This window comes from Chenopodium album, chromosome 3, assembly GCF_948465745.1.
Source record: "Chenopodium album chromosome 3, dcCheAlbu1.1, whole genome shotgun sequence".
Lineage (NCBI taxonomy): Eukaryota > Viridiplantae > Streptophyta > Magnoliopsida > Caryophyllales > Amaranthaceae > Chenopodium > Chenopodium album.
Window position 1 is genome coordinate 41,663,544 of NC_137836.1, and position 19,228 is coordinate 41,682,771.

At 37.6% G+C, this 19,228-nt stretch overlaps 3 protein-coding genes across 3 annotated transcripts; all 3 read right to left on the reverse strand.

The window, feature by feature from the left end:
* Positions 1-835: 835 nt before the first annotated feature.
* On the reverse strand, positions 836-1,501 carry LOC145625049 (uncharacterized). The gene has a single exon (XM_081678130.1). The coding sequence runs from the start codon at positions 1,499-1,501 to the stop codon at positions 836-838; it is 666 nt and encodes a 221-aa protein (XP_081534256.1).
* Positions 1,502-2,180: 679 nt separating this feature from the next.
* On the reverse strand, positions 2,181-2,975 carry LOC145625050 (uncharacterized). Its single transcript, XM_081678131.1, has one exon. It carries the CDS (start codon positions 2,973-2,975, stop codon positions 2,181-2,183), a length of 795 nt encoding a protein of 264 aa, XP_081534257.1.
* Positions 2,976-2,999: 24 nt separating this feature from the next.
* On the reverse strand, positions 3,000-6,047 carry LOC145625051 (uncharacterized). Its single transcript, XM_081678132.1, has one exon. It carries the CDS (start codon positions 6,045-6,047, stop codon positions 3,000-3,002), a length of 3,048 nt encoding a protein of 1,015 aa, XP_081534258.1.
* Between the last annotated feature and the right edge of the window lie 13,181 nt (positions 6,048-19,228).

Genomic DNA, 19,228 nt, shown 5'->3' on the forward strand with positions numbered 1-19,228 from the left:
TGAATCTGAAAACAAATCGGCTTAAAGGGGCGGGCAGCCATCACCATCATCATCTTGCAGCTCTTGTGTTATGGGGCCTTACTCACTGTAATTTTTATTATGGTTATGTACTTTTAGAAAACTTGCTTTTGACAATGCTGTTTTATCGGCATATACCCTTTTGTGGTGATATCTGTCGATCTTGTTTTAGCTTTGCCAAAACATCATTTCATTTATAACACTATGTCTGTATATCTTTAATGTATTTACGTTTTTATGCAGTTCTTTTAAATGCTATAACTGTCTCGGTTTTAACTTTTATCGGTCTTAATTATTCAATTTAGAATCGATTTACTTTACACAATTCATACGTTATACTTATAAGCATAAGGATATCGGCATGGCCCCTTATTAAGACTGTAATATCGGGCGTAGTATAGCCCCTTATTCTTCCTCGCTTAGTGCAAACATCGCTTTCATGATGTATGTACTTGCATCTTTTCGTATACGACGATAGTTTATGTTTTGTACCTCATTGGTCACTTGTGCAACTATATAATAGTTTCTCAAGTACCCTTATCGGCGATCATGTTTTAGCTGTGCCTCATGTCGGCGCATGCTGTACAATGGTTTGGCCGGGATATTATATTGAACCAACAACCTCGTGATTTAACGAATACAACTTATCAGGTTGTAAGAGCGTTATCATCACGGAAGTGGTTTTTGGCTGTCCATCCGAATTAACGGTGGTTTGTTAATTGGAGGATGCCTTTATACACAAATTGTAGAGTAGATCATTGCATCTTATTTTATTTATCATCACTATCATACGAAATAATTTAACTCAACTTTTACATCATACATAGTATTTTTTAAGAACTGCGGTATTCCAGACATTCTTCAGTGGCTTTCCGTCTTCAGATTCCAGATAGTATGATCCTTGCATTACCATGTCTCTTATTCGATATGGACCTTCCCAGGTAGCTGTTAACTTTCCATCTTCATTCCCCTTTCCTGTTGCCGATGTTCTTCTTAACACTAAATCTCCGACAACTAGTGGTCGGTGATTAACTCTCTTATTATAGGCCCTTGACATTCTGTTTTTGTATGCGGCCGATTTAACTGCCGCTTTTTCCCTTACTTCTGGTAAAAAATCCAACTGTTGTCGTAGCAATAGATCATTTTGCTCTTTGCAGTAGTGCTGTATTCTGAATGTCAGCAGACCGACCTCGGCGGGTATAACAGCTTCTGTTCCAAAAACCAAATGGGAAGGGGATTCTCCTGTTGCTTCTTTAATTGTTGTTCTGTTCGCCCATAAGATCTCTGGAATTAAATCTGCCCATAACCCTTTAGCATCTTCGACCTTTTTCTTTATCGCCATTACTATCTGCTTATTAGCTGCTTCTGCCTGGCCGTTTGATTGCGGATGGCAAACTGTTGCATATGCAAATTTGACTTTGTAAATCGTCAGTAAAGTTTTTACAGGCTTACAATCAAACTGTGACCCATGGTAAAAAACCATTGCTCTCGGAAGGCCAAATCTTGTAAAGATATTTTTCCAAATGAACTTTATGACTTCTGCTGCCGATATTGTTGTTACTGGTTCTGCTTCGATCCATTTGGTGAAGTAATCTATACCCACCAATAGGAATTTTCAATTTCCAGTTGCCGACGGAAAGGGGCCAACTATATCCATCCCCCATTGTGCAAACAGTACTGGATTCAATATTGGCGTTAAATCATTTGGTGGCCGGTTCAGAATAGGCGCGAACTTTTGACATTTTTCACACTTTTTAACATAAGAAGAAGCATCTTCATTCATTGCTGGCCAATAATATCCTCTTCTCATTATTTCTCTTGAAAGAGCTCGTGCCCCTAGCTCGAGCTTCTTCTTTCTCTATCGGCAAAGCCCCTGTCAGCAAGTATGTTAGGATTTTGTCCTACCATTGCTCCCCTAGCTGAATGCAATGAACGGCCTTTGCCGACTCATCTATGCTTCTCTGCTTCAGAACCTCTACCATAATAGTTCTCTTCAAGTCATTAAAACTTGAACTGGCTAGCCTTGCTAGAGCATCAGCCTGCGAATTTTATGCTCTCGGCACCAATTGAACTTCGAAATACTGCAGTTGGGCTGTAAGCTCATTTATTTTTTCCAGATATTTTATCATCGCCAGTTCTCTTGCTTCATATTCCCCACGAAACTAACTGGAAACCAATTGTGAGTCAGTTTTGAGAACTAACCTCTTTGCATCTGCCGCTATAGAAAGCTGAATGCCCGCAATTGCTGCCTCGTATTCAGCTTCATTATTTGTTGCTTTGAATTTTAACTTCAAGGCATATTCAAAAACTTCTCCATTCGGGGCTGTTATCACAATACCGGCTCCAGATCCCATTAAGGTTGCTGAACCATCTACTGATACCTGCCATGTCCCCAATTCTTCTTCCTCATCATTGTAGGAGGTTTCTACAACAAAATCTGATAGAGCCTGTGCTTTTATTGACACTCTAGGTTTGTAATACAGCTCATACTCCGATAACTCAACAACCCACTTCAATAACCTTCCTGATGTATCCATTTTTTGCAATGATTTTTCCAATGGATGATTCGTAAGGATTTCTATTGGATGTGCATCAAAATAAGGTCGTAATTTTCTAGCAGCAATTACGACAGCAAAGGCCAGTTTTTCTATCACCGGATATCGTCGCTCAGCAGCATTAAGGACATGGCTGACAAAGTATATCGGCATTTGTTGCTTGGCCCTCTCAACTATCAAGACTGAGGCCACTGTTTTTGGTGACGCCGAAATATATAACTGTAAGCATTCTCCCGGCTTCGGTCGTACTACCGTTGGGAGAGACTTCAAATGGTTTCTTACCATCTCTAAAGCATCAGCTTGATCTTTTCCCCACTCAAATGATTTGTTTTGCCGCAGAACCACAAAAAACGGGAGCGCTTTATCTGCCGATTTGATAATGAAGCGTGTTAAGGCTGCCATTCTTCCTGTTAATCTCTAAATGTCTCAAATTGATTTAGGTTGTTTCATTTCAAGAAGAGCATTAACCTTATCAGGATTTGCATCAATGCCCCGTTCACTAACCATAAATCCTAAAAACTTTCCAGATCGAACTCCGAAAACACATTTTTCTGGATTGAGCTTCATCTGATATTGCCGCAAAGTTGCAAAAGTTTCTTTCAAATCCTCTATGTGATCTTTTTTCATCTTGCTTTTTACTATTGTATCATCTACATATACTTCAACATTACGGCCCTTCTTATTTGCAAAAATTTTATCAACCAGCTTTTGATATGTCGCACCAGCGTTCTTTAGCCCAAACGGCATTGCTTTGTAACAGTATACCCCAGCATCTGTTATGAAAGCCGTTTTAGGCCTATTAGCTTCATGAAGACTAACTTGATGATATCCGGAGAATGCATCTAAGAAGCTTAACATTTCATGGCCAGAAGTCGAATCTACCAACCTGTCTATCCGAGGCAACGGATAACAGTCCTTTGGGCAAGCTTTATTCAGATCTGTAAATTCCACGCACATCCGCCATTTCCCAGTCGGCTTTCTAACCATTACAACATTTGCCAACCATTCCGGATAAGTACATGGTTCTATGAATCCTGCCGTTAACAGCTTGTTGACTTCTGCTTGAATGGCTTCAATTTTCTCTGTTGAGAAGTTGCGCTTCTTCTGCCTTACCGGTCTGAACCTTCGATCCACATTGAGCTTATGCTCCATCACCTCTGGTTGTATGCCCGGCATATCACTTGCCGAAAAGGCAAACACATCCGCATTTTCTCTCAATAGGCTGATCAGATTACACCTCATTTCAACGTCCATATCGGCCCCAACCTTAACTGCCTGATTTGGGTTCCCTGGTCGGAGCTCCACCTGCACTGTCTCGCCTCCTGGTGACGGCCTCGGCCCAGTTTCTGGCCTAGAATCAAAATTCTCCATTGACAAATCTCGCACTGTTGGCTCTCTTGCTCGTTTCGGGTTGTTTGGTACTTCTCCTTTCTGCCCCGGATTTTTTAACGCCGTGACATAGCATGACTTTGCCATCACCTGTCCGCCATGTACCTTTTCCACAACCCCTCTATTCGACACATAAGCAATAGTTAGATGGTAAGTTGATACTACTGCCTGTATGTCATGAATTATCGGCCGTCCCACAATTCCATTATACGCCGATGGTACATCCACTACCAAAAATTCAGCCATCGCATCTCTTGCTGTTATACCATCTCCAAGCCTAATAGGGAGAACTATACTCCCTTCTGGCCTTACCGTCGAACCGTTAAACCCAATCACCGGATATGATACCGACGTTAAATATTGTCGGCCTATCATCAATTCATTAAAGGCTTGCATAAATAGAACATTTGCTGAACTTCCTCCATCAACTAGAACTCTTTTCACATCGGCTCCATTGATCTTTGTTATTAACACAAGGGGATCATCATGATGAAACACTATTCCTTTTGCATCTTCCTTGGTAAAGGTCACATTCGGAATTTCAGACGGTTGTGGGCGATCAGCAATATCTAATGCATTAACAATGTGCCGATATTCCGATAGATGCTTCCGTGCTCCACTTATGGTTCCTCCGTGAACTGGTCCACCGGTTATTACATCAACTCTTTTTTCGGTGGAAGACGGTGGTTGCCCGCCTTCACCTTGCCGGTTCACCTGACCTTGTCTTTTCGGCCGGTAATCTATCTGCTGGCGTTCTGGCTGCCGATATTGTTGTTGCTGACTTTCCCCATAATGTAACCGATATTGAGTAAGATGTCCCCTTCTTATTAATTCTTCGATATTATCCTTCAACTGCACACAGTCCTCAATGTAATGCCCCACATCTCGGTGGAACATACAATACTTCTTGGTATCCCTTCCTTTCGCTTTCATCGGCATGGGCCTCACCCATCCTTCTCGGTTTTGATTTATAGAATATATTGCAGCCCTTGGTGCATTTAGAGGTGTATACGAATTATATCGCATTGGTGTTTTGGTTCCTCTGACCTCTTGGCGGCTTCCTCCTCTTGCTGCAGCTGGATTCCTCGACCTTACAACTCCTGAAGATCCCCCTTCAGACATAGGGTGAATTCTATCAGTAGAACTTACTCGGCTGCTCGTTTTCATCAATTCCTCACTCTTAATATAATTATGAGCTTTGTTAAAAGCTGCAGCTAACGTTGGCTGATTTTTTCGGGTTAAGTATCTCTTAAATTCTGAATCATTCAGACCGTTCATTAGTGCCATGACTGCTATCTCCTGCTGCAATCTTGGAATTGTATTGGCTTCATTATTAAACCTCCTTATATAATCCCTTAAAGATTCATCTGCCTTCTGAGTAACAGCCATTAACTCTCCAGAAGTTCTCTGCCGAACACTATTGCTGACATACTGCCCCACGAACATTTCGGCTAACTGCTGGAAACTGTGAATTGCTCCATTTTCAAGATTATTGAACCAATCGGCTGCTGCTCCAACCAGAGTAGTGGGAAACACTTTACACCAAACGGCATCAGAATTGGTGTATAAAATCATGTGACCCTCATTTGAGGTCATGTATCTACCTGGATCTCCCCTTCCATCATACCGACATGTCGGCATTTTGATTTTCTCCATTGGCTGATCAAGGATGCTTTGTGCAAATGGTGATGCCCTCAACTGAACTACTCTTCGCACCGCTCCTTGCTGATAAGTTCCCGTACTTTCATCTTGACCTGAGGATCGAACCTCTGATTCTCTAGGGGTTTGCTGGGATCTTATCGGCGACCCCTCATGCCGGCGTCTTTGCGAACTTCCGGTCTGGTTAAATTGATTACCATGAGTTGTAAAAGGCATCTCTTTTCCATCTTGGGTTGCCCCTATTTCTTTTCTTTTCTTGCTCATACCTGTCATTACTCTTGCAGCTGTTTCCAACTCTTCTGATGTAAACCCTGCCATAGGGTATATACCTGCCCCAGTCTTCCCTTCAGGGGTTAACGGCATATGAAATTCGTTACCCTCCAAAGTATGAGTTTCATCCTCAATCTGAATTTCTAGATCAGGCATTTTTTCTTCTTTTTTTTTATTACTTTTTTATCGGAAAGTATGAGGCTCTTTCAGGCGATAGAAGCTATTAAGTAGCTCCCCTCCTTCTAGCGCCAACTGTTTCTGCAGGAATCCGATAACCCGAATCCAAGATCCAAAGCTCGAGTATATAACCCGTTTTGCTCCTATCGGCCAAGTAAGAACCTACACAAAGAGAAGAGATGAGCTAGCCCCGGGGTGAATCCGGGGATAACCACTCCAAAGATTACGTCAGCAAGTGTTTATAGAAGAAAGATGATTTAGAGAGAGAAAGTAATGAGAGAGAGAGAGAGAGTAGTGAGAGAAAGAGTGTAATTAATGCTACCTTGCTTATGAAGTAAAATCAGATTATTTATAGGTTTACTAAGTGACAGATGGCAGTTTAACAAGTAATATAATTTCTGCCACGTGTCAAACATGAGCACGACACGTGGCAGCTACTTACCTGCCGATATGTATACTTTATACAGAAATGCCGATATTAACAAAAGCTATTTGGTGGATCGAATTCAAATAGTATGTCGGTCTGTCATACCATATCGGCCTATAATGATTTCTGTTATGTAGATATTTCCCCATACATAAAGTTTTGTTATTGATGAGCTGTAGAAATGAAAGTTGAAATAATAATTTTAATTAATCTTACTTTCAATCTTATATCCTCCCTTTCTTAGTTGTTTTTTACAAGGTTTATAATTGAGTTGTATTGATAATTAGCAAAGAAACAAAGTTGGTGAGCTGCTAGTACTGACCTTCCTCCTGTTTTGGTTTTAGTGTGATCTTGCTTGAGTTAGGATATTGCCATTTGAAACAATAATCATTCACTATGGTTGTGACCTACTTATAAATGGTATATTCTAAAGGATAAGAAGTCATGGTCATATGAGAATAAGAGTCATATTTTCTAGACCAGTGAATATAAAACTCCCCTATTGTTTCATGTGGTAGTTGGTATAGACATGTTCTAGAGTTGAAATATACTCAAATATAAGGCTAATTACTGAACCATAAGGCATAAAAGAACAGTATGCTTTCTTATCAATGAGTTAATAAAAATAAACTAATAGTTATGCGTGGTTTTATCTTAATATATCTACCTTCTATTTTGCAATTATATATAGACTAAAATACAGCTTCATTCCATTCATCCCCCCCTCTCTTGCCTCCTTGCCTTTTATGCATGGTATTTAGAAGTGGGGGACGGTGATTAGATGCTAAGTTACCATGTCATTAAACTTGTTCTACAAGCTGAAACTGGACTTTAACCTTTGGGACGGTTTTAAACTTGCTAATATCTCTTCCTGGATCCTCATTTGATATTCTTATTCCATTGGGTGTTTACTGTTATTTCTATCAAACATTCAAGAATAAAGCTGAAGCTATTTCTCTTTACCGCTGGAAGAAAGAAGACTTGGGATGGATTGATTTGCATGTTATCATCATTAATCATGGCTGATATGTCTGGGTGATTACTTTTCTAATTTTGTGCTTATATTTCATAATTTTTGTATTATGATTATCTCTGAATTGATTATCTAAACTTGTTTCCACAAATTTCAAGAAAGCAGCGACAGTAATTGGAATGGAAGATTATATATACACGAGAACAACGAAGTTGAGCGTGTTTTAATTATTAACTACAATTGATTTTCCAATAATTAGTGATGATTATGAGTTTTCCAACCTTTAAACTCTAGAATAATGAGTTACTTGAGAAACAAAGTTGATGTCTCAATTAGTATGTCAATAAATGGAACTACTGGCTTCTAGTTAAAAGAAATGACGTCAGCTGAGACAGAAACAACAGGTTAGGGATGTTTTTTTTAAACGAACAACCTTCCCTTAGCTTCCCCACGCGCTTGATGATCCTCTTCCTCCCACCATATTCAAACACAAGTAAGCATTCTACACCTCGTCTCCTTCCTCTTCCCCTTGCCCCACCACTAAATTAAAAGACATACATAAGAAAAAAAATGTACACAACTTGGACATCTTAATTGATTTACTTGACCTGACACAAGTATCCCTCATTCTTTCTTGAGTTTCTTGTACTTGGTGACGAGCACAATCATATTAAATTTTTGTTTCGTTTGGTTGAAAACTTGAATCTTGGCAACAACAATTTAAAGTGTCAAGATTTTGTAATATAGAAGGAAGATCTTATGGTTGTCCTAATATTTCATTTTTTTTTCCCACAGGTTTACATTAAAGACTTTGAAATTCCAACAATTTCGTTTATTGGCCCCTCAAGTAAAAATTGAATCCACATTGACAAGGCTGGTTTCTGTGGGTTATAGTTGCCTCTTGGTTGCTGCTGAAATTTATGGTTGCTCGATGGTGGTGGTGGTGCTGCTATTAACAATATCTTGCGTATAAACCATTATATTTATTGTGTATAAACCATTATATATATTGTGTATAAACCATTGTAATTTTTAAAATTTTTTATAACAATATCAACATTTATAAATGAAAATATCTAATATTATGCATGTGTAAATGTTTGTATCAAGTTAAGGTAAAAAAGGCAGGAAAAAAAAGAATATGTAATATAGGCGCCTGTTCCTCTGCAAACCAGTGCCAAAGTGAAAAATAAAAAAAAACATAATTCTTCACGCGTTATTGTTTAGAAACTTGAGGTTTAATTTAAAATTTCCTAAACAAAGAATAGACGCAAAAAAGCGTCGAGAAACTAGGGACAACAGAAAGCGTTGCTAATTGATACGTCTTAGACAACAAAAAGCGTCATCAAAGTTAGGAATCTCGACGCTTTGTATGAAAAATTGGACAATAAAAGGCGTCGAGAATCTCGACGCTTTTTAGCGACTTGGAAAATTCTTGACTCACTTATTTTCGATGCTTTTTAGAAGCGTCGAGAAATATATTTCCGACGCTTTTTCGCGTCGATAATTAGACGTAAAAGCGTCGAAAAAGACCGGAAATTCTAGTAGTGTTGTCATACAGCCAATTCCCTATGGCAAAATTTCCCAAAGGATTGTCGTAGGTCTTTACTCATCATAAATTTCGGCAAAGGTTCCTTAACGTGGATTGTCATTCATTTCAGTAAGTGGCAAATTTTCCCGAAGTGGATTGTCTGTTGACTCTTTTTTGCAAATGTTCAAAGACGCGGATTGTCAGTTGTGGCAATATTTTCCTAAAAGGATTGTCGCACAGCGTTGGCAAATTTCCAAGGTGGATTGCTTTCAAGAGTTATATTCCAAGATGTGGATTGTCAATTGTAGCAAAGTTCTTATGACAGATTGTTACGAAGCATTGGCAACTTTTCCCAAAATTGAATTTTGGCAAATTTTTCGAGATACGGATTGTCAATTCATCGTAGCAACATTTCCAAGGATGAATTAATACAAAGATTGACAACTTTCCCTAAATTGGATTGTCATACATCATACAAGAGTTGGGTTGGCAACTATTCCCAAAGAAAAGAGGATTGTCATCAACCACAGCATCAACAGCAAAATTCAAGCAGCATCAAGGATCGACAGGCGTTGATCTTCGGTAATTTTCTTCGGAATATTATCGCAACAACTGAAGGTCGTTTCAGGCGAAGCAATCTTTGATAGTATTCTCTGGCTTGCAGAAGACTATCACATCATAAATTGGAGGCAGTTACAGGCGTAGCAGTCTTCAGGAGGTATCCCCTAGCTTGAGGAAGATCGTCAAACAAAAAAAGAAGCTCTTTGTTCAGAGACGCATGGGCATATCATTCAAATCTCTTTGTTAAGAGATGCATGGGCATATCCGAAAAACTCTATTGTTTAGAGACGAGTGAACATCAGCAACAGCAAGATGGTGTTCCTTAGCCTGTGGAAGGTTGTCACAACGACAAATGCAGCAACAAATCGGTTACTTCAGAGACGTGTGCTCGACGATGCAAGATACGCGTTTCTTAACTCTCTTATCTGCTTAACTAACGCTAGTTTGCAGGTATCAAAGTTACAAGAATGATTTAGGATTGCAGAATGTTCTGAATCATTCTCCGTTCCTATCGATACTTTGACTTTTGTTTTCGAAACTTGCGTTTCTCCAAACTCAGTCAAAGTGAGGGCTTCTGTAGACACCCAAATGTGTCTCCCCAAAACCAAACCCAGTGATGAATACCTTTCATGTCATTGATTATCGAACAAAGCAAAAGTGTGAAAATTCTGGTGATGAGGATGTTTTTATTAAAATATCTCTTCTTTCTGTTTTTGAAAATATTTCTTTTCTTACCCTATTTTTGAAAAACATGAATTAAAGTTTAGTTTGGTCCATGATATGGGTCCAATAATGAATTAGTTGGATGGGTCTTTAAAAGACCTTTCCAACGATATTTTATAAGCCCAATTCCGATAAATAATGAGGAAGTTATTGCTAAAATAGTAAACTGGGCTCAAACCGGATTTTACCTACGGCCCAATGATCATGTGGAGGGTCCAAAGGTCTAATCCTATTCCTAAACTAATTAAGATTAATTAGAAGCTTATATAAGTTTCTAAAAGATCTTAATTATCCTTTTTGAAAAGATAAGATTAAAGAATTTGAGTCAAATAAAAACTTTCCTTTTATAAAAACTTTCCTTTTTCTAATCCTAATTCTATTCGAATTTAAAGATGTTCAAAGACATTAAGATATTCATTTCATGCCTCATAATCTTTATCAGAATTTCATATGGTTGGATATATTTTGAAATTATCTTTCCAATGATACATTATAATATCAATTCCGAGCTGTAACGAAAAAGATATGAAAGAAATACAAAACTCTATCCAAAAGTGACACCGTCCAACTATTTCAGTCATATCTTTTTATCTAAAAAAAATTAATTTTATTATAATTGAGTTAGAAAGTAGACTTCAATAGCTTTCCAGTGACATATTATATGCCTTATTTGGATTTCTGAATCAAAAGATATGATAAAAACAAAATCCGATAAAACTGTTGTCCATCAAGTTTTATTTCGATTCGAATTCGGATTCTTTTCTTTATTTTTCGACTCTCTTTTTTCCTATAAATATAGGTCATATCTCCACTTTTTAAATCATAAATAATCATTAAGAAATTCTTTATTCACTCTCTCTTTCTTAACCAACCCTTTTTCAAATAAAATTTCGCATTCACAAGATCTAGACACACCTAGCCAAGTTCGAAGTTACCTTCGCCCTAGACGTGAAAGGTTTGATATTTCTGAGGGTTTGATCCCACATCTCTATTTCAATTATTTAATTTAATTCTTTAATTTTATTATTTTCCTTGAAGTTACTAACGTGTGTATTTTGTTATTAGAAAGAGATACGAGGCATTCAAGTAAGTGCTTTAATTGTCTATATTATGATATAGAAATCATATTTAGATTGTTATTTTCATTCCTAGTATTATGTTAGGATGCTTTCCTTAGTATGATGTTAAGGATGACAACAATAAGTTCCTAATGTCAATTATGATTTCTATGATGCTTCCTATTTTCTTAATTAATAGCATGTTAATTAGTATCATGTTAGGGCTAAAGGTTTGATTTTTATTGTTTAGTGACATGCTAGGGTTTGTTATTAATCTTGTTAGTATCATGCCTAGAATCTTGCTATTAATATTATGCTTTATTTTTAACATGAACATGATTATAATAATTTTGATTATTTTTATAATTTATTATTATTATTATGTTGCTTGATTATATTTATTATTGTTATTGCTTGATCACACCTTTTATGCATGTTTAAAGGGAATTTGTACTTGTAATCACGCTTAATAAGATAATTAATAATCTTGTTAAGGGTTAATATGATTATAAATTAAATAATTGCCAATAATAGTTTTATTTGTACATTAATATTCAACCAACATAGATTAAACAGGTTTAGGATAAACTTATTGATTTCATGTTAGTCAGAAAGCGCACATGAATACAAGAAGAATAAAGTAGAGGCATATTATTAGGGCAGGTTCTTTCTCTTTTAGATTGGATTTGTACCTTCATCCCCGAACTTCCAGTCTTGGTTCCAGACCTATTGGAGTTGACGATCTTGGATTGTTAAGGGGTGTAACCTTCACCCTGAGAACGGTTTACAAGTTCATAAAACTTGTTGGCGACTCTTTTGCTCTAGCTACCTTCCCTTTGGATGCCACCGTACTTTAGTGTATGATCACAACGGGGTTCAAGTTTGGGGTAATGCTTGAAATAATCCCTACAGTTTTTGGCGACTTAACTAGGGAGGATTTTTATTTTAATTCCTTAAATTTATTTCGGCAATGATTTAAAATGAGTGGATGAGACTCGAAAAGTTCTAAGTATTTCATGTGCGTAATTTTGATTAACATTATTGTCACATGCATAAAATAAGGTTCTCATTGGAAAGACCATCTGTAATGAGTCAAAAACATAGGATTTTTATACGTAGGAAATTTAAGGAATAACTTTCACAACTAGGATCGAAATAATACTACGAAAAACTGGAAAATTTAAGAACATAGAAAGCTGCTGAGGCATGTAGGGACTGGCGTCTAGAAAATAGAGCCCATCGCAGAAGATATGGCTTTTTCTCCAAGCGACAATTCTGTTGCCAGGTGACAGGGAAATATCACGGTGACAGTCCCTGTTGGCTGGCGCTGCATTCTTCCAATACCGACCCAGAAATATGCGTTCTTATTTCGACCAGTTCTAGCACTGTTGGCTCGATTCTACTTCCTTATTGCGTTTTTCTCACTTTTCTGAAACCCATATGTGTTCTACGTATGGAAATAACCCTCTGGGAATTCATGCTCCATCTACCCGATTGAACGCTCTGAGCAACAAAAGGTACATCCGATGATGTTGAATTCACCAAACCATGGAAGCGAGTTTAACTCACGGAGTCCCATCCACTCGCTTCAACCCTTCCAAAGGTAAGGCTTCCGTGCGGTGCATCCGGACTAATAACCATGGACCCTCTTTATCTAACTCATATCCCAAACTTTAGAGAACTAGAGCCATGGTTAGGTTGCAAACTCATTGCATCACGTTGTGACTACTTGACTACTTGTGCATCTCTTACTTGTGCATACTTATTATGTGACTAAACTTACCATTTGGTTTGACTTGTGTTTGTAAATAAGTTTAAATAAACTAACCAATGACTAAAGGGCTTTGCTTAATTGATTGATTAATTAATTTGAACTAAAAATATGCCTTAACTTGAGTCATAGTTTTTTTAAGTCAACCCGGATTTTTTTCCCATATACTGCACAAGCGTCAACTTGTTTTGTTCATAGCCGGAGTTATAGGAAAAACTACGAGTCGTACAACCTGTGGATCTATAGCCCTGAGTTTTATCTTTAATTTAGCGTTGATTTCATACCAATCAGAGTCATAGATCAAACGTTATGACTAAAATACCACACCCTGTCCAGTTTAATACATATACATGAAGTCTTAACTTAGTCTTTGCGTAAGTCTAGTCACATAGTCTAGCCACATGGTCATGACACGAGTCTTAACATGTCACCTACACTCACTAGTCTTAGCACACACTTTGTGTATATGTCACCATGACCATGTCTTAGGTTCATGCATGAGTCGGTTTTTTCCGTCTTTTTAGTTGGGGATCCATTCTATTCCTAATTCTTCCATATTTCTCCATCTACATCATCTTCCCACTCTCCACATAATTTCTCCACACATATCATTCCCTTCATTCTTCCATGATCATTTCCCATACATGCATGTTGAATCAAGTTCGAGTCATGTGATTGATAATAATAAAAAAAAAAGTAAAAAAAAAAAAAAAATGTAATGATGAGACAAAACACAAGGCAAGCTTCTCACCAAGATTTCATGCTTTCTTCTTCTTTTGTTTAAACCTTTCCCCCATTAGTCCAGCTAGGGAAGGCAATGGGTCGGATCTGGACTAGGTCCGGATGGATCCGGATCCAAATCCGTTTTTGTATATAGGATCCAGATCCGACCCGGATCCGTCTGGTCTAGAAAATGAAGACCCGGATCCGGATCTGTCAGCTCGGGTCCAACAGATCTGGGTCCGGATCCAGGTCCAATATATTTTGCCTAATTTTTTCCAATAAATATAATGTTCGGGTCAAAAAATTTAACTTACATTATTGGTTAATGGTTATTAAGTTCAACCCCAAATTAACCAACTTATGCACTCATATTTTGAATTAAAATTATAAACAAAAAAAAAACGATGCTACATATGAGCTATTGAAAAAACAACGATGATGTATATAATATGAGCATCCAAAATTCATCTCTTGAAAGGGTTAATATTTATCATTACTAACATTATCAACATTTTTAATAGAAACAAATAATTTTAGTTTTTTTTAATAGGAAAAATAAAAAAACAGGTCCACGGATCTGGATCCGGGTCTAGGGCCCAAACCCAGATGCAGATTCATTTTTGTTAGCAGGACCCGGATCCGTCGGGTCCAAAATTTGAAGACCCAGATCCGTGAAAAACGGATCTGGATCCACGGATCCGGGTCGGGTCCAGATCCATTGCCATCCCTAAGTCCAGCATAGGCACCCTTTGTCTTCCTTAGATTTATTTCATAAGTCTTTTACTTTGTTCCCCTTTAATAAAATGAGCATTTATTTCCTTGCATATTATCATTGCATTGCATAAAAAAATAAAAAAAAAAATTAAAAAAAAAAAATCCATGTCAAACTAAGCACAAGGTATACCAATGATTTGAGGCACCCCTTTTAGCCACATCATATCACCTTTCACCCTTCAAATATGAAATCCTTTTTTGATAAACCACTTTGAGCCTCGTCTAACGATAGACCTTTCATTTTTCAACCCATATCTACATAACCTTGGGATGGGATGGTGTGAAACTTATGTAATTTTCAATTTCATAAAAAGCTTGAGTGACATCAAAAGATTAAAATAGCAAAAAAAAATAATAATAATAAAAGTGTGCAAAAGGGCAAGTGTTCCAATATCTTTGATATGAAAATGTCTTTGAAAAGAGCACGTCTCGGATTGCGTTGTTATCGAGTGCTCAAACCGTGCCTGAGAAACATGAATGCCAAGTGAGTGATAGAACCGCATGATCGGGATTGCCCACACTTATCAAAAAAGGTTCAAAATAAATAAAAAATGCAAAAGCAAAAAAAAAATAAAAATAAAAAAAAGATCTCTCAAGTGAGGAAGCCTCCAGCTTAAAAATATAAAGATTAAAAAGCAAGGTTACACACCTTGGGGGCTTATCGAGGGTCTTGAGCCTTTATCCCCTTCTTCTTCAAACCTTTATCCTAACCACGTTACAACCCTTAAAAAGACCTTTTTGAGGTATACACACTTGTGCGAGGTTCGGCTAGAGCTACGTTCGGCCTGATTCCTAACGGATACGTAGGCAACCTCACATCGAGGGGCGACCGTAATAAAAATGCATTCATATTTACGTTCATAATCGATCATATCAAGGGATCTCAATGCTCATCCACTATTCATGTAGAGCTACACTTGAGGGCTTGATCCTTACATTATTAACTTACCTAGCCTAAAGAGTCACCATCATTTGACTCTTCTTGAAATAATATTTTTCCACACACTTAGCCTTTGGCATAACTTTAGTGTCACTATCACACACATCACAAATACATGACCAAATATACTTCCCTTAGGAACCCTTTGTCATGAAATCTTAACATAACGTTGAAGCATGCCTTGTCATATCAAGATCAATCATCATTACATCACAAAGTATGAAGTACTAGCCTCCGTGCATAAGTTACCTAAATACTTTCATTATCAAGTCAACTAGGATAGTCTAAGATGTTACAATCCTTGTATTGTGAGAGACAACGTTAACGGATTAAGCTCATTCAATATGCACCTTCAAAAACTTCACTTTTTTCTTTTTTCGCGTCTTTCTTTTTCGGGAGAAAGTCGGTACCCTCCACAAAAATGACGGAAATTTTTTGTTTTTCTGCATGAGTCAACATGCGAGTCACATGAGGTGAGTCGTCATACCTTGAGTCGTGTCAAGTCAATGAGTCAAGCAACACTAAGTCTTAGGTCAACCCTAAAGAAAAATAAGCAAAGTCTTATAATCCAAAATATAAATGCAGGTACATTCTAGTGAGCAAGAACATTCCCGGATTTTTTCTAAAAGCCGCAAATGAAAACCTGACTCCAGCGTCAGACGACAAGGCTATCGCCTGGCGGAAAAGCCACGAATGAAAACTTGACTCCAGCGTCAGACGACAAGGCTATCGCCTGGCGACAACATCTGTTGCCTGGCGACAAGGAAAATGCGCGGCGACGATGATTTCCATCGAGCGTCGGTGCAGCGACAAGATACCTGACCCCATATTGGATTATGCGGACCTCTTACAGCAATTTCGGGTTCCTTGGTACGCCAGTTAGCCCCTATAAGCAAATTGACATGATTAGTAGTCGGCTCGATTACAATCGCAATAAGTGATTGACCTGATGACGATCGTCTCACTTAGCTTAAGCACCTAAGCATTGGCTCATTACAAGCACTAAGGCATCAGTTCAAAAGCAAGCACTTATACGACAATTTTTCCAAGATTGGATTGTCATCCAACTGACAACATTACCAAAGATGGATTGTCGCGCATCTTCTTCAACGACAATTTTTCCAAGATTGGATTGTCATCTCTGGCAAATTTTCCAAGCGTGGATTGTCGTGCTCCTTCTATGTTTGGCAAATTTTTCCAAAGTTTGGATTGTCATCGCTGACAAGTTTTCCGAGATTTGATTGTCATACACCCAGTTCCCTATGGCAAAATTTCCCAAAGGATTGTCGTAGGTCTCTACTCATCATAAATTTTGGCAAAGGTTCCTCAATGTGGATTGTCATTCATTTCAGTAAGTGGCAAATTTTCCCAAAGGGGATTGTCGGTCGACTCTTTTTTGCAAATGTTCCAAGACGCGGATTGTCAGTTTTATCAATATTTTCCTAAAAGGATTGTCGCATAGCGTTGGCAAATTTTCAAGGTGGATTTCTTTCAAGAGTTATATTCCAAGATGTGGATTGTCAATTGTAGCAAAGTTCTTATGACAGATTGTTACGAAGCATTGGCAACTTTTCCCAAAATTGAATTTTGGAAAATTTTCCGAGATACGGATTGTCGATTCATCGTAGCAACATTTCCAAGGATGGATTGTTACGAAGCATTGACAACTTTCCCTAAATCGGATTGTCATACATCATACAAGAGTTGTGTTGGCAACTATTCCCAAAGAAAAGAGGATTGTCATCACCCAAAGCATCAACAGCAAAATTCAAGCAGCATCTAGGATCAACTAGGCGTTGATCTTCGGTAATTTTCTTCGGAATATTATTGCAACAACTGAAGGTCCTTTCATGCAAAGCAATCTTTGATAGTATTCTCTGGCTTGCAGAAGACTATCACATCATAAATTGGAGGCAGTTACAGGCGTAGCAGTCTTCGGGAGGTATCCCCTAGCTTGAGGAAGATCGTCAAACAAAAAAAGAAGCTCTTTGTTCAGAGACGCGTGGGCATATCATTCAAATCTCTTTTGTTAAGAGATGCATGGGCATATCCGAAAAACTCTATTGTTTAGAGACGAGTGAACATCAGCAACAGCAAGATGGCGTTCCCTAGCTTATGGAAGGTTGTCACAACGACGAATGTAACAACAAATTGGTTACTTCAGAGACGTGTGCTCGACGGTGCAAGATACGCGTTTCTTAACTCTCTTATCTGCTTAACTAACGCTAGTTTGCAAGTATCGGCATTACAAGAATGATTTAGGATTGCTAAACGTTCTGAATCATTCTCCGTCCTTATTGATACTTTGACTTTTGTTTTCAAAACTTGCGTTTCTCCAAACTCAGTCAAAGTGGGGGCTTCTGTAGACACCCAAATGTGTCTCCCCAAAACCAAACCCAGTGATGAATACTTTTTATGTCATTGATTATCGAACAAAGCAAAAGTATGAAAATTCTAGTGATGAGGATGTTTTTATTAAAATATCTCCTCTCTGTTTTTAAAAATATTTCTTTTCTTACCCTATTTTTGATAAACATGCATTCTAGTTTAGTTTGGTCCATGATATGTGTCTAGTAATGGTGTAGTTGGATGGGGCTTAAAAAGACTTTTCCAACGATATATTGTAAGCCCAATTCCGATGAATAATGAGGGAGTTATGGCCAAAATACTAAACTGGGCCCAAACCGATTTTACCTACGGCCCAATGACCATGTGGAGGGTCCAAAGGTCTAATCCTATTCCTAAACTAATTAGGATTAATTAGACGCTTATATAAGTTTCTAAAAGATCTTAATTATCCTTTTTGAAAATATAAAATTACAGAATTTGAGTCAAATAAAAACTTTCCTTTTACAAAAACTTTCCTTTTTTTTAATCCTAATTCTATTCGAATTTAAAAATGTTCAAAGACAGTCAGATATTAATTTCGTGCCTCATAATATTTATCCAAATTTTATATGGTTGGATAGATTTTGAAATTATCTTTCCAATGATATATTACAATTTTTATTCCGAGCTATAACGAAAAAGATATGAAAGAAATACAAAACTCTATCCCAAACTAACACTGTCCTACTATTTCAGCCATATCCTTTTATCTACAAAATATTTTAATTTAATTCTAATTGGGTTGGAAAGTAGACTTCACGGTATTTCTAATGACATATTTTTTGCCTTATTTGGACTTCTTGATAAAAAGATATGATAAAAACAAAATCCGCAAAAACTGCTGTCCATCGAGTTTCATTTTGATTAGATTTCGGATTCTTTTCTTTATTTTTCGACTCTCTTTTTTCCTATAAATAGAGGTGATATCTCCCCTTTTTAAATCATCAATTCTCATTAAGAATTTATTGACTCTCTCTCCTTTCTAAACCAACCCTTTTTCAAATAAAATTTCGCATTCACAAGATCTAGACACACCTAGCCAAGTTCGAAGTTGCCTTCGCCCTAGACGTGAACAGGGGCGGCAAAGGCACAGTGCAAGTTGGGCGACCGCACAGGGCCCCTTTCCCGTAAAAAAAGGGGCCCCAAAATAATTTATAATGTTATTATTTGGCTAATGTTAAGTGATTTGCTCCGTGGCTCAATGGTTGAACATGAGGCCCTCAAGATGAAGGTCTGAAGTTCGATACGCCCTTTCCCAAAATTTAGAATTAATTTTTAGTGCTAGGCCACC

Excerpts from the sequence above, each read along its gene's own strand:
- LOC145625051 (XM_081678132.1), bottom strand. The coding sequence starts at position 6,047 with ATGCCTGATCTAGAAATTCAGATTGAGGATGAAACTCATACTTTGGAG.
- LOC145625049 (XM_081678130.1), bottom strand. The coding sequence starts at position 1,501 with ATGGTTTTTTACCATGGGTCACAGTTTGATTGTAAGCCTGTAAAAACT.
- LOC145625050 (XM_081678131.1), bottom strand. The coding sequence starts at position 2,975 with ATGGCAGCCTTAACACGCTTCATTATCAAATCGGCAGATAAAGCGCTC.